Raw genomic sequence first — 17304 nt, forward strand, 5'->3', positions numbered from 1 at the left:
CAATTTAAAATACATTTACAAAGAGAAACTACTCTAAAAGGTAAACTGCGAATGTTTTCTCCACATAAACGAATCTGTGTGTGGGGATTATCTGAATGATCAAAGTAATTAACTGCAGTTATTGTGAAATTATTATGGTCAATGCATGAGTACCATTTAAGTTTATTGGAATGATATACTTGCTATTCGTTATAATAATCATTATTTTAGTATAATTGAAATCAATTCAACAAAAGCCACAATATTCTAGTTGCAGATTCATGGTATAACACATCTGTACAGGAAACCGTAGTTCATCCTAGCTTTGATTAAATACATCAGTTCAATACAACATTTCCATCATCATCAATAGAAATATTTTTTCTAAAATTCAGAAAATATACATTCCCTATAATTTCACCTCAATTACGATACAAGACACCAGAAAATTTCGATTATACAGCGTTATTGAAAAATATTTTCCCACTCACTCTAGTCGATACTGAGAAGGAATATGAAAAAGCACTTACCGCAACATCGCTGAAAATCCTTTCCATTCCCTCTGGCATTTCTTGATGCTTCTCTTTGCATTTTACTCGCACAATAGGTGACCAGTCATAAATCCACTTCCTACTCTACACTCTCGAATACTTTTATCTAAACACTAAACATGAATATTATTGGAACTTTGTGGAACGTTGTCAATTATGTGATTGATTATTACCTATCCTTCACTTTTCTTTCACTTTCTATCACAAGCTGAGCTCAACACTCGAGATTTCACAATAAAAATCTCAAAATTTTCTCAGTAATACAATGTAATCTATATGTTAGCTATGGTAACCATTTGATCTCGTCACTTCTGAACCTGAAACAAAAATTAACTAATGAAAAATAAAACAAAATTAGAATTCTGTAGAGAAATATAAATTATAAGGAAAATGAGGAATATAGGTTGAGGGACAGAATCTTAGGGTAAAAACAGAACGGTCAGTTCGATAAGTAGATATCCATCTTTCTTCCATATCTATTTCTATTATATTAGCCTTTATCCATATCTATGACGCCAAATTATTTTATTATTGCACAGTGGCATCGGTCTTTACCGAGACCTATTAGTTCTGTTTGCACCTTTACATCATACTTATATTAGAAGATTTCATATTATTTAGAGAATTTCTGAAAAGGTGTACATTTATTATTTGAATTCACTTGAAATATGGGTGGTGCTTTGTTTGTAGATATGATCTGTGTGAGTTTGAAGTTTTACATTCCAATGTATTTCAATCTTCAATACTGCTCATTTTCTCCACCACTTATTAACTCCTATCACTCCAATACTACACATTTTCTCCTATTCCAAAGAATAGAGTGATTCTTTCGTGGAAGTGGAGCTACTTATGAAAATAGAGATCTCATTCGAGTTCTGTAGGACTCCAGGTCCAGAATCTTATTATCATTTTTTGTTCGAGTAAATGCCGCTATCCAAGGACATTTCTTCTGGAAAGCACAAGAGTAATGAGGAGATAATAACAGGGGAAGAGGTGTGTCGCACAGCTCAAGAAGATGGAAAATGAGTGGAGCCTTCGAAGAGAGACAAAATTGTTCCGTTCAACAAGAGCAATTTGACACGAACGTTAAACTGTCACTCCTGGTTTTTCAGAGAATTTGAATCCTTGCCATGTCTCTCTATTGGGTTTCATCTTGAATTACTTGTGCGCTATCTCTTCGTATCTACCACTCAATAATCAATCCAATCCAATACTCCATTTCTGGAATAACTTTGTCATTTTTAGTTCGTAGCATTATTCACTTGGAACAATTAATCTGATAACAGAAGCTATAAACTAGATGAATGTGACAAAAATACCATCAACTATTTGATGATCGAGAGGTAAGTACTCGTTGATCCGATAACTGAGCAATCCAGTGATGATAATTCTCAAAAATCAAATAAAATCCAAAAAATAGGGTTTCAAGGAAATTATTACAGCAATAGTTCAAAGTTGCAATACAATTTTTTCAACACGATTTTCTTATTTTTCTAAATTCCAGCTGCTACTTGATGGTTATATAAGACATGTTATGTCATTTCGGCAACAAATATTGATTTTGACATTGAAAGATATATAGTGTTGAAATTAATACCCACATGCTTCATGGAAAAGTCAGTAATGTTCCAGTTCCATAGATGCCATACACAATAGTCCCTAATGGTACAGATATTTGTAGCAAAACGATTTCAAATAATACACTTCGCATTTCTGTCCTATCTGTATGAGTAATAAGGGAATTTTATCACTCCTATCCGTATACTGTTAAATACAGAGTGAGTCATATGTATGGGAACCCTTCAATAAGTTGGAGACTGTTGTAGATATAATACTGTAACTTTCAGGGTGAGTTATTGGTCAAATCCTCTACCTTTTGACGTACAACAGAATCCCAAACCCTCATAGGGGGGTGACTTAGGGGTTGTAACTCGAATATTTTAAATGTAAACACACATTGTGTGGTACATAATTTTAAAGGCCTTTCCAAAAGAGAAAGACAACATCAATTAAAATGTTCCATGATATTTTTATCCAAAATGGCGGTTGATTGAGTTTTTAAAGAAACAATTGAAAAAGTTTAACCATCCGCCATTTTGGGTAAGAGTATCATAGATCATTTTTATCGATACCATTTTTATTGTTTGTAAAAATCCTTCAAAATGATGTACCACACAATGGCTGTTTACATTTTAAATATTCGAATTACAACCCCTATGTCACCCCCTTATGAGGGGTTGAAATTCAGTTGTACATCAAAAGGTGGAGTATTTGACCAATAACTTATTCTGAAAGTTACAGTATTATATCTACCACAGTCTCCAACTTATTGAAGGGTTCCCATACAATCATATGACTTACTCTGTATAATGCCCTCTAACTGATGTTGAGGTGTGTTTTCCGAGGGAACAAGACATAAATTGTTTGTAATTTTTCTGTCCCATGCAGCTTTCATGTGATAAAGACTCATTCCCCACTCACAGTGCGGTTTAAGCTTGATTAAAACTTTTGAACTGTATTCTATTGAATCGTCATTTGTTCATGTCAATGGCATCGAACCAAATTTCAAGTTTAGTGCAAAACTTGGCAATTTTTTAGACAAGTTTTCAATTATAGAGCCATTGATTTTGTATCAACCTACTCAAGCGGTTTTCAGCATTGTCTAAGACAGAACGAGAATAAATCAAGCAACGTTGTGAGAAGTTGAAAAAGCATAATAATTATTTCAATAATTTTTATTGATTACAATCGTCATTGATTTGCTTTGTGTTGAGTGTTCTAATTTGGTGTTATTTGATTTCTGATTCACCATTCTTTCGAAAAACCAAAATATTAACATCAGAAATAAAATGTATTTAATGATGATTGAAAATCAATATCGTTCTTAATATAGTTGAGAAGTGGAAGACGCATTGTCAACATTGTATGAAGTATTTTTAATTCTCATGTACATCTATATTGATGCAGTACTCTTATTTTTATTCTCATCTAAAACTGGTAATATTCCCACAGGTTGTAAAGTATTAAATCTGGGTAGATAAAAAGCCCTAACAGAAACAGTAATAGGTCTGAAAATAAAGTAACTGGCTAATATCGCCAAATAGATAATAACTAAGATTAGATAGCATCAGCTTGTTCTGGCTAAATGGTACAAAAAACCTAAAAAGGATTTGAAGGAATTTTATTGCTCATAAATAGATTATTATATAAAATATTTGAAGATTGAGGTTATGTACATGTATTCACGGATCGGTGACCTAGAGATCGATCAAATCGAGAAACGTAGAATCTGACCAAAACCCCTTGGCAGAGCTCTATTGCAATCAAACGGTGTGCAATGTGAAAAAACACCTGATCACGTGGCTAATTATTAGGTAGCATGAAATTAATATTAATGTATAGAATATTAGCTAGCATGTAAAGAGCATAACAAATAAACCAAATAAAAATAGTTTAATGTATTCAGGAAATAAGAGGTACCAGGCGCATGAATACCGAATAAAATTTGCATGCACCAATAGTAAAACGGCAGTTAATAGGCGGCAATTGTAGGCCAATTCAAAAATATTTATATATATTTCTATAAATGTTCGGAATCTATGTTGAATTGTTGTATAGTCTATGTTATCGATATGGCTCGAAGCAAAGAAATTATTAATCATACAATCTAAGCAATATTTTGATATTTTTGTAAGATCTATTTGAACCTAAATGGCGGAGGACTAAGATATTCAAATTTTATGTTAATTTGAAAGTCGGAAATAAGATTTGTAAAATTGAAAAAGGAGAACCAGCACTCGCCAGCCAAATGCCACCATAAGAGGACCCCAAATATTTTAGAGTGTAGTACCTTACTAATGATTTTGTAAAAGTTAAAGTTAAATCAAATTATTAAATTTCTTAAAAGACTTCGTGATGCTATTGTGAAGCAGAAGTCATTTTCAATTTCAAATAAATTTATAACCCCTTGGAGGAGACGATTCCGGCTACCATATTCCCGGACCACATGGAGTTGGATCGACATCGGCGGCTTACAAGAAGATTTTCGACACGTGAGTGATAAATTTGAATTAGTGATGGGCGCCTAGTGCTTCGAATTAATCTGATGATCAAAGCTAGCTCGCCGAAAGGGTTTTTATTATAAATTAAGAAATTAATAAGAGTAATACTTGCGCAAGTAAAATTAGTATTAAAGGTATTTCATTGAAAGAAAAATATAGATCAATATTTCAGAAATTTCTATTAAATCAAAGAAGTACAAAATCTAGGCTATTAAAACATATGCATATGATATTTAATTTTTTGCAATACAATTTGCGATAATTTATTATAGCTCTAATTCACTAGATGAATGGCTCTACCTATTCCGTCAGGTGCCGAATCTTGCACCCTGAGATAAAAAATATATATATTTGGATTATTAGAGGCTAATTTATCAAGCTGATCTTAAAGCACACATTTTTAATTGAATTGTCCAAGTCGACAAGTATTAGCAAGCGCATATCGCAGCTACATGCAACAGAATGCATATGATTTTAAGATAAAGGCACATGGTAATGATTCGTGCCATAAATCTAGAATATAAAGTTTAGCCTGTGATATTTTATTGATTTCAATTATTGTTCTATTTTTATATTATATTTTTTATCGCTCTTTATATATTTTTTGCCTCGATTTATTTTTTGCATTATTTGTGTAATATATGTATGAAACGTTTATGGTGTGCAATTTATTTATTATTCCTCAACACTATTGTATAAGTATCATATTATATATATTTATTTTTTATTGAATTACAAGAGTTATAGGAGAAGCCCATATCTAGGCCTATCAAGATTTTTTAAGACTGAATACTATTAGAAAACCACGACCTAATTATATCAAATCTCATGCTTTACCGACTGATGCCAAGCAGGAGGCTAATCGTTATTTAAATATAAAGAATAACGTGACATAAAGACATGGCGCCCAACGTGGGGCTGATGATGAGAGCCAAGCTCATTGAATAATTATTTGAAATTAAGTCAATAACCATATTGAAAATTATAGATAACTTATACGAGTTTTGAGGAAAACTGGCGAAGGGAAATTTGTATTACTTTTTGGGGAATCAATAGCTTTAAATAAAGAGAAATTATATGTTTTAAAGAAAATTTTATATTATTAGTACTGTAAAAAAAAAAAAAAAAAAAAAAAATACATGTTTATAGAGAGAGATTATATTTTATAAGCCTAAACTGCTATTACTTTCTAGTCAAAAATATATTATGTGTTTAAGCCGGTTGGAAATAAGTCACAGCCTGTAAACTAGCCAAGAATAAATTAAAACAAAACATTGGGGGCGCTAGAGCATTATAAAAAACTTAAGTATAAATACCTTGTTGTATGAGTATCCAAACACTTTACACATCACTGTTTCACTGTAAGTCCCGGTTTGTGTCTCTTTTTTAAGCATTTTCGCTTATCATTTTTATCACTGTTTAATTAGCATTTATCATATTTGACATAATGAATCACACTCCCGCAAACTCTGAAGTTTCATATATGTACGGCGGTTGCACAGATCCCACTTTGTCGACTCCAAGCACATCAAACCCCACCACGGTAGATGCCAATACGCCACGAGAAAGGGAACCAGGAAGCGTCGGGTCGATAGTCTTCGATCCACCAGGTCTGCAACCTCTATCATCCACTCGAATCGACGCCGCTGACACACCATTGAATCAACGGATAGCAGAGATCAACTTTGAAGGGGGCGAGGAGCAGCCTGCAGAACCCGCATCGCCGGAGGCCGAGTCACACCTGAGCAAACAAAGTATATTTTCAATCACAGAGTTAGATCCGCTTCAAAAGGTAATAATGGAACAAACTAGCAGTACTTTCAACATTATGTTACAAAAAACAATGGATAATATGATGCAGGAGATTAAAAAGAGATTGCTACAGTAAAAGAGGAAAATAAACAAACAGTGGAACAGGGCATGAAAGAGACCGCAGGCGCTATAAAATCAGTAGAACAACGGTTGGATAATATTGAAACTAAAGTAGAGAATCATAGGGAAGAATTAAAAGCAATGATAACCCTACAAAAAGAAAGTCAGGATAAAGTTACGGCAGGATTATCGGAAAGGTTGGATACGGTTACATGTGAACTCAATGAAAGGATAGATAACCTAACCATACAAATCACTACACCCATTCAGGATATAACAAATAACATTAAGGCCGATTGCCACCAAGAAATCCACAAACAAATTACCGTTGCCAATCAAACATTAACAACTACAGTTGACAAAAATATTAACAGTATTAAAGAAATACAAAATAAACAGATTAATATGTCCACAAAAATGAACCAACTGCAAGGTAGCATAAATCAAAATACAGAAACCTGTAAAGCTTTAAACGGAACTCTACTAATTCAAAAATCCACTCTGACTCAATTAAATCAAGAAATAAACGCAAATAAAATTACACATAATAGTCAATGGCAGATAACACAGGAAAAATAACAGCATTAGAAAATCATATTCAACAACGACCTCAAGGGATTCAAACAGACAACCTCAACGTACATAGTATATTACAAGGACTGGGAAAATTTGATAATACTGATCGCCATTTGCAACCTCAACCATTCATTGATCAGATAAAATTAGTACAAACTCTTGCACCTACCTCTTGGAATTTTTGGCGTCTTCGTTTGACTAATTATTGATTGGCGAACCCCTGATGTTCTTTCGGAGTAGAGCCCATGAATTTACATCATTGGATGAGTTTGTCGCTGTCTTCCTGGAACAGTATTGGAGCAGAAGTAAACAGTTGGACGTGCTAGCGGACATTATATCATGCGATTTCAACCCTAACTTAGACGGTGCATGTACCACTTTCGTCACTGCCCTACAGTTTAAAAATTCTCAATTGAGCGAGCCCATTAATGGATCGGCATTAGCAAGTATTATTTTAAAGAAGCTACCATATCAAGTTAGAATGGCACTCGCCACACAACCCATTACTGATTGTAAGCAGCTGATAAATCATTTATATGGCATACAGTCTGCAATGGCAATATCAAACCACCGTTCAGACCAGAGATACGCACCAAATCTACATAACTCAAAATTTAATCAGTATAACAGCCAAAATTATGAACCGGTATCATATGATCGCTACCGATCTGCTCCTCAATTTGAACGCCGCTATGAGCACAGGCAAAATGGTAACTGGAATAATGAAAAATTTCAAAATCGCACAACCAACCACTATGCCCAGCAGAGCAATCGTAAGAATCACTATGATGGCCGTGATCGATTAAACTCACATAATAATCACACACAAAACAATTACAACAGAAATTATAAACCGCCACCTCAACAAGTAAGTACAAATTATACATTAGCACATGCAATAGGATTGAATCAACAAAAAACCCGGAACCCAGCACCCAACTACCCGCCACCAGATATACAGAAAACTACATCTAAACAACTATGTCTACATGATACCCCCAATATAACAATACAAGACAGCCTACCATCAAAAACCGCCGCCAACAATGCAATTAAAACCAGCCGCAAACATCAACCTCTATTAAGTATCCTGTTCCCCGCCGAAGAGCAACCCGCCGACGATCCATCACCGCAGGTAAGGCAGCCCGCACATCAAGAGACCGCCACCATACTACCTGTTTCGACCACCACCATGCATCCGCACACAGAGCCTACACCCGCGCATCATATCACCACACGGCAAACCAAGGACCCCATGGAAGAACGAGAGGACGGCATCCAGGACAAGAGGAGCGCCCACCGCAAGGCCCGGAGGCGGAAGAAACGGAGGAACCGCGCGCGCCGATGGAGGCCGCATGCATGCTTCAAGGGGCCGAGGAGGATACCGGACCGGGACCAGGTTGGAGAACAGACCACCGACGTCATGCATCCGCGGCACATTCGTTTTAAGGAAGATGATCAACGATGTGACCGGAATAATAGGCCAAAGAAATATAATAAAAATGGAGCTGCTCACGAAACAAATATGGAATCATGTCTGGATAATAATGGAATGGATTACTTGTGGATATTGATGGACAGAAAGTGGTTAATAAAATCAAGAGCAATAAGGAATTATATTAAGAAAGTGAAAGTACCTGGATATTATATGATGAGAGATAATACTATTAAAGAGATGATAAATGTTTTTTTATGGTGTTTAATGTTTGTTATAATGGCTGTGATAATATTGAAAAGTGATGCTATTGATGTTGTAATTAAGACCATGTTAGTGTTGAAGGAATTTGTTGACTGTTGGAAATCTTGTATGGTGAAATTATTTGTTATTAAGGCTGTGATGTTTGCTAAAAATTGTGATGTTAATGAAATAATGAAGAGGATAATATTATTGAAGAAGTTTATGACCTATGAAAAATCTTGCTTTACGAAACTGTTTCCTGATATGATTAAAGTTATTTATAAAGAAACTATGTGGATAGTATTGAAAGAAAATAAATGGAAGACTTTGGATCAATTAAAAGAAATTATTATTAAAGGAGCAAGGAGTTATTTGAAGAAAGAGTACACCAGATACAAGGGCTTTAAATTCATGAAGATAAATTATCAATTAGGACAGCCTCAACAACCGGACAGCAGATAACCGAACGGCCTACAGTATAGCTACAAACAGAATGCAAGAAGATGCAAGTAAACCACGGGATTTTTACATGCAATATCGTCGAATTTAAAATAAATACGATAAGCAATCAAAGAAAACACCACTATCAAGCCAATTACTAACCTTTCGTAATAAATTTAATCTTGGCATAGAACCGCATGGCAACAATCCAGTGTTTTAATTCCTTCCAACCGTTAGAAGCCTGCAATAAGATAATGTAGCACCCATTTCTGAGTTCATTCAATTTCTTCACAATTTAAAATACATTTACAAAGAGAAACTACTCTAAAAGGTAAACTGCGAATGTTTTCTCCACATAAACGAATCTGTGTGTGGGGATTATCTGAATGATCAAAGTAATTAACTGCAGTTATTGTGAAATTATTATGGTCAATGCATGAGTACCATTTAAGTTTATTGGAATGATATACTTGCTATTCGTTATAATAATCATTATTTTAGTATAATTCAACAAAAGCCACAATATTCTAGTTGCAGATTCATGGTATAACACATCTGTACAGGAAACCGTAGTTCATCCTCGCTTTGATTAAATACATCAGTTCAATACAACATTTCCATCATCATCAATAGAAATATTTTTTCTAAAATTAGAAAATATACATTCCCTATAATTTCACCTCAATTACGATACAAGACACCAGAAAATTTCGATTATACAGCGTTATTGAAAAATATTTTCCCACTCACTCTAGTCGATACTGAGAAGGAATATGAAAAAGCACTTACCGCAACATCGCTGAAAATCCTTTCCATTCCCTCTGGCCTTTCTTGATGCTTCTCTTTGCATTTTACTCGCACAATAGGTGACCAGTCATAAATCCACTTCCTACTCTACACTCTCAAATACTTTTATCTAAACACTAAACATGAATATTATTGGAACTTTGTGGAACGTTGTCAATTATGTGATTGATTATTACCTATCCTTCACTTTTCTTTCACTTTCTATCACAAGCTGAGCTCAATACTCGAGATTTCACAATAAAAATCTCAAAATTTTCTCAGTAATACAATGTAATCTATATGTTAGCTATGGTAACCATTTGATCTCGTCACTTCTGAACCTGAAACAAAAATTAACTAATGAAAAATAAAACAAAATTAGAATTCTGTAGAGAAATATAAATTATAAGGAAAATGAGGAATATAGGTTGAGGGACAGAATCTTAGGGTAAAAACAGAACGGTCAGTTCGATAAGTAGATATCCATCTTTCTTCCATATCTATTTCTATTATATTAGCCTTTATCCATATCTATGACGCCAAATTATTTTATTATTGCACAGTGGCATCGGTCTTTACCGAGACCTATTAGTTCTGTTTGCACCTTTACATCATACTTATATTAGAAGATTTCATATTATTTAGAGAATTTCTGAAAAGGTGTACATTTATTATTTGAATTCACTTGAAATATGGGTGGTGCTTTGTTTGTAGATATGATCTGTGTGAGTTTGAAGTTTTACATTCCAATGTATTTCAATCTTCAATACTGCTCATTTTCTCCACCACTTATTAACTCCTATCACTCCAATACTACACATTTTCTCCTATTCCAAAGAATAGAGTGATTCTTTCGTGGAAGTGGAGCTACTTATGAAAATAGAGATCTCATTCGAGTTCTGTAGGACTCCAGGTCCAGAATCTAATTATCATTTTTTGTTCGAGTAAATGCCGTTATCCAAGGACATTTCTTCTGGAAAGCACAAGAGTAATGAGGAGATAATAACAGGGGAAGAGGTGTGTCGCACAGCTCAAGAAGATGGAAAATGAGTGGAGCCTTCGAAGAGAGACAAAATTGTTCCGTTCAACAAGAGCAATTTGACACGAACGTTAAACTGTCACTCCTGGTTTTTCAGAGAATTTGAATCCTTGCCATGTCTCTCTATTGGGTTTCATCTTGAATTACTTGTGCGCTATCTCTTCGTATCTACCACTCAATAATCAATCCAATCCAATACTCCATTTCTGGAATAACTTTGTCATTTTTAGTTCGTAGCATTATTCACTTGGAACAATTAATCTGATAACAGAAGCTATAAACTAGATGAATGTGACAAAAATACCATCAACTATCCATCCATACCATACCATCATTTGATGATCGAGAGGTAAGTACTCGTTGATCCGATCACTGAGCAATCCAGTGATGATAATTCTCAAAAATCAAATAAAATCCAAAAAATAGGTTTCAAGGAAATTATTACAGCAATAGTTCAAAGTTGCAATACAATTTTTTCAACACGATTTTCTTATTTTTCTAAATTCCAGCTGCTACTTGATGGTTATATAAGACATGTTATGTCATTTCGGCAACAAATATTGATTTTGACATTGAAAGATATATAGTGTTGAAATTAATACCCACAATCTTCATGGAAAAGTCAGTAATGTTCCAGTTCCATAGATGCCATACACAATAGTCCCTAATGGTACAGATATTTGTAGCAAAACAATTTCAAATAATACACTTCGCATTTCTGTCCTATCTGTATAAGTAATAAGGGAATTTTATCACTCCTATCCGTATACTGTTAAATACAAAGTGAGTCATATGTATGGGAACCCTTCAATAAGTTGGAGACTGTTGTAGATATAATACTGTAACTTTCAGGGTGAGTTATTGGTCAAATCCTCTACCTTTTGACGTACAACAGAATCCCAAACCCTCATAGGGGGGTGACTTAGGGGTTGTAACTCGAATATTTTAAATGTAAACACACATTGTGTGGTACATAATTTTAAAGGCCTTTCCAAAAGAGAAAGACAACATCAATTAAAATGTTTCATGATATTTTTATCCAAAATGGCGGTTGATTGAGTTTTTAAAGAAACAATTGAAAAAGTTTAACCATCCGCCATTTTGGGTAAGAGTATCATAGATCATTTTTATCGATACCATTTTTATTGTTTGTAAAAATCCTTCAAAATGATGTACCACACAATGGCTGTTTACATTTTAAATATTCGAATTACAACCCCTATGTCTCCCCCTTATGAGGGGTTGAAATTCAGTTGTACATCAAAAGGTGGAGTATTTGACCAATAACTTATTCTGAAAGTTACAGTATTATATCTACCACAGTCTCCAACTTATTGAAGGGTTCCCATACAATCATATGACTTACTCTGTATAATGCCCTCTAACTGATTTTGAGGTGTGTTTTCCGAGGGAACAAGCCATAAATTGTTTGTAATTTTTCTGTCCCATGCAGCTTTCATGTGATAAAGACTCATCCCCCACTCACAGTGCGGTTTAAGCTTGATTAAAACTTTTGAACTGTATTCTATTGAATCGTCATTTGTTCATGTCAATGGCATCGAACCAAATTTCAAGTTTAGTGCAAAACTTGGCAATTTTTTAGACAAGTTTTCAATTATAGAGCCATTGATTTTGTATCAACCTACTCAAGCGGTTTTCAGCATTGTCTAAGACAGAACGATAATAAATCAAGCAACGTTGTGAGAAGTTGAAAAAGCATAATAATTATTTCAATAATTTTTATTGATTACAATCGTCATTGATTTGCTTTGTGTTGAGTGTTCTAATTTGGTGTTATTTGATTTCTGATTCACCATTCTTTCGAAAAACCAAAATATTAACATCAGAAATAAAATGTATCTAATGATGATTGAAAATCAATATCGTTCTTAATATAGTTGAGAAGTGGAAGACGCATTGTCAACATTGTATGAAGTATTTTTAATTCTCATGTACATCTATATATTCAATTGATGCAGTACTCTTATTTTTATTCTCATCTAAAACTGGTAATATTCCCACAGGTATAGTTTTTCAAGACATGACGTTTCTTCGATTGAATGCTTCGTGAGAAATTCTGAATCATTGTCTATCTCTTTTTGTCAATGTATTCAAGCTATTGACAATTCAGTTATGGAATTGGTGAGCAGTGGCAAAGAGCTAATAATTCTATGAGCTGTTCCGGTATGAGTCACGTGATATATTTTTTCATATATATTTTGTAGTATGCAATAGCAAAGGATTTTTCAAATAATCTTTTCCATATAGTAATCTATGGAATATTTCAATAATTGGGATACTTTAATGCTCAATTATAGTAAATGACTAGTATCCTCGTAATATTTTAAAATTAAATACAGTGTTCATATAATATTACAAGGGTACTGGATACTTTCTATAAGTTAATTAATTAATCTATGGATACAATTTTCGTTATCATTCTCATGTTTATCTTCGTTTTTCTCTTCCCTGTGATGAAATCGACCACTGCTACTGCGCAATTGAATTCTATTAGGAATAATGTAGGTAATCAATATTTATTGATGCAACAGTTGTATTTTAAGTTGTAGACTCTTGATTATTTATATACATTTCGGACTCAATAATATAAAATTATTGAAAGTATGACAGAAATTTGCCAAGTGTAAGGACAAGTAATCTGTTTCAAAGAAAATAATTGGAATAGATTATACCCAAATATTCACTCTATTCCTGGAAATATTATCAAATTTATTGGTGTATCGAAGTCTCCCTCACAATTAATCTACGAGATTTCTCACCAGCCGCATAAATAAATGATCAATCCACTAGTTATTTTTCAGTTCATCATGAATCCCGAGCTGATAAGGATTTCAAGTCGATAGTGATATCATTCATTACAAGATTGAAATGATCTAGAGAAATAATCTACAATTCGGTTCGCTATTTTGTAGACGTTCATAGAAAAACTTCTGCAAAGAGTTCGACAATGAAACTTTCATTTCTGTTCCGCTTTACCGTACATAAGTGGCTGCTTTCTGTCATTTTCTCTTTTATTAATTTTATATTAATCTCTCTCCCTCAATCAAATCTAATCTAGTCTAATATTTCCAAAGAATCATTTTACACGTCGTGTTCACAACATTTCGGAGCAGAATTATATCGTCGTTAGGGTTAACATAATACACATTAGTTGGATAATTGGATTATTCTATTTTACTTTATAGGGTATTGCTAGTTTTTCTAGGTTATTGTATTCTATTGTATATTGGATTATTCACTGAGTTCAAAATTCTCCTTCTTCTTGAAGTGCACTATCCGTTTCGGGTTCATATAAGTTGTTTATAATTTGGCGCTTTTCTACAGCATTCATTACACTGATATCCAATCACAATACTCATTACACTCTATTCATGATATTTCTCTTTTATCTCTAAGCATGAACTTTTTACGAAATCAATATTTATAATAATCACCTTACGATAAGACTAGTAGTTCTGTGAACAGTAGACCTCGCGCTCAGTGAGTTACATTGACCTGTTGTTATGTTTTCTCAAAAATTAATAAATAATTTATCAATTAAAAATGTCTAGAAAAAATCCTAAATAAACATAGAGCTTTCTATCCTATATCGTACCGTGACGTGTCGTCCAGGAATGTGAGTGTGAGCGCTGTTATCAGGTCTGGCTGCAACTGTCTACTAACGTTAATGGAAAGATACATTTTCAAGATGTTCGATGTTTTTGAACGGGTAGTATTATAGTCCACTAGACAGCTGATTAATGATGAATAATTCTATAGTCTGATTTTTACGGTAATATTGGCGTATGAAGGAGGCTCCTTTTTCCTTTTATATTATCCTTGAAATGCAAAATTTCCAAAAACCTTGTATATACGTCGACGCGCAATTTAGAAAGGAACATACCTGTCAAATTTCATGAAAATCTGTTACCGCGCTTCGCCGTAAATGCGCAACATAAAAACATATAAACATTTAATCATTCAAACATTCAAACATTTAAACATTAAGAGAAATGCCAAACCGTCGACTTGAATCTTAGACCTCACTTCGCTCGGTCAATTATTCAAATGCCGTTGTTTAAATTTTAAAACCCACTCCTTTATTAATAACAGTTGACAGTGAGGGTGTGCAGTAGCAAATTATGTAGCAAGTGAGCTGTTTGTATTGTAAATAAAGACGAAAATGTTGGAAAGGCACAAGTCGGCGTGGTCGGATCACCCGTTGAGTTGATCATCCGAGGGCGGGCAACAGGCATCTCTATAATCTCCTACCATCAATTCTATTTTTTAGTAATATTAAATAGCTTGTTTGTTAGAGAGATGTAAATTTCCGGTTGAAAAACATATGTGACATATAGAGAATTCAAAAGAAGTATTCTTGCCTTTTGCGCTGGTATCACATTTGCCAAAATCAAGTTATGATATGCAAGTCCGTATGTCTTTTATTTGCCGGGGATTCTTACATTCGGTTTTCAAGTTCGTGTTTTATCATTTATATTTTATTACTCATCTTACTTGCGACTGATTTGAAATCTAGGTTATATACTCCTCTTATTAAAATTTCTACATTGTTTTTGTTAAAGTAAATTTATTATTAACACTCGAATCTGAATAGCTCTTTGATAAAATACAGAATGCAATCTAATCAAATACAGATAGCAATCAGACAAGGATTTGATTAGTGTTATACTATGATACAATATACAATTGAGACAAATTTCTCCCAAATAATAATAATATTCCTGTTGACACGGCTCACTTGCACGTATTAAATCAGAAGAGACTACTCTTTTCCTGTACTGTAGCCATTTTCCATCAATAAAACTATTTTCAGTGTGATGAAATAAGATACAATAACATAAATTTAAAACTTGTTATTCGAACTATAGGCCTACTTACCAATAATTATTATCACTTATGCAACACTGGAATGAATAACTTTTTATTCATTCATCCCTCAACTACCATAGTTCCACAGTAAAATAATATTGATCTAAACTCATCTCATCTATCTTCAATGAGAATTTCAACATTCTCTTCAATCTCTAAAATGTATCTCCTATATACTAACCGTTTTCTTAGCTGATCGTTTCCAATCCATTTTCCATAAATTCTTCCATTACTAAATACATTCCATTGAAGATTGTCGTTTATAAAGTTTTGCAAACGGCTGATACACATTATTCGTGAGTAATTTCCTCAATTTAAGTAATTCATCTACAACAGTGAATAGCAAAATGTATTACTATGATTGATTATTGAAAATACTAGAATTATGTAATAAAATAAAGTGAAATATAATTACCTGAACTGCTGAAAGCGAATGGTTTGTTTGGTCAAGCATGTTAACTGATTACACTTACACTTGAAAAAACTGCACAAAACACACATCGCGGGTAGGCCTAGAACGGCAACGATCGCACACACGCACGCACCTAATAGTTTAACTAGCTGAATTATTGGCGGCGGTCAGCAAAAAACAAACATAAACATGGTCATTGACTTGGAATGCTGCAGCCAGAGAGGAAAGTCTGTTAACGAGCAACAGGAATAGAGGCATAGGGCCATACTGGGTACCTATCAGATTCACATGAACCTGTCAGCATTGGTTGAAAGAGGGAGTTGATGTTGTTTATGATAAATTCTGACCACAAGAGCACCACGCGATGCCAGTAAACTCGGATTGACTTTGGCACTTCTAGTTGCATGCACTTTAAGCACTAACCTCGACGCGCACTGCACCCAGACTGTCTGCTGCTTGGTCGCGGGTCTCGGGGCGCTTGCACTCTGCAACTAACAACTACTGCAGCCTGGCACAAGCCAATCTCCCCTCCACTCGCCAGTCACCACCAACGTTTCTCTCGTAACGGTGCATGTCATCGCGCTGTGGTGTCCTCAACTTGTCCTTATCAGGCGTAGGAGTCGCGCTGCGACTAATCAGCTGGGTACACCTTGGGATTGTTGATAGTGGATTTTGTTTGTTAGAGATAAGAGTTCGCTCTTATCCTTGTCTTTCCACAGGGATCGATATAGATAGAATTTTTTTGTGTAGTTGAGAAGTTGATATTGTGGTAATCATTCATATTAACAATTGTTTTTTGCCAATTTCTTAGTCTTTCTCATTTAATAGATAGAAATATTTTATAGGAAGTAGGGAGTGTATTGTATATTACAGGAGAAGGCATCTGATCGATTTGGTGCATCTGGAAATAGATGTTGTTAAAGAATTCCATTTTGTAAGGCACGATGTATACCGGAAAAACGCGATACATGTTTGATTATTGCAACAGAGTACACTATATATGAAATGTAAAAATTTTT

At 34.1% G+C, this 17304-nt stretch overlaps 1 protein-coding gene across 4 annotated transcripts in view; it reads right to left on the reverse strand.

Annotated features, from left to right (window-relative positions):
* Nucleotides 1–17304, reverse strand: part of LOC111058609 (tensin-2) — a 433706-nt gene that overhangs the window by 377044 nt on the left and 39358 nt on the right. Inside the window, exons 1-2 of one of the 4 annotated variants that reach the window (XM_039433088.1) lie at nucleotides 16289–16788; nucleotides 510–847 (exon numbers count right to left, since the gene is read on the reverse strand). The exons of 2 other annotated variants lie outside the window; for them this stretch is intronic. In XM_039433088.1, the coding sequence (XP_039289022.1) occupies nucleotides 510–548 (39 nt within the window). In that variant the 5' untranslated portion in view covers nucleotides 549–847; nucleotides 16289–16788. Of the gene's footprint in view, nucleotides 1–509; nucleotides 848–16288; nucleotides 16789–17304 lie in introns of those variants that run through there. One more of the 4 variants, XM_039433097.1, reaches the window with a different exon arrangement.

The sequence above is a fragment of the Nilaparvata lugens genome, chromosome 1 (genome assembly GCF_014356525.2).
Source record: "Nilaparvata lugens isolate BPH chromosome 1, ASM1435652v1, whole genome shotgun sequence".
Lineage (NCBI taxonomy): Eukaryota > Metazoa > Arthropoda > Insecta > Hemiptera > Delphacidae > Nilaparvata > Nilaparvata lugens.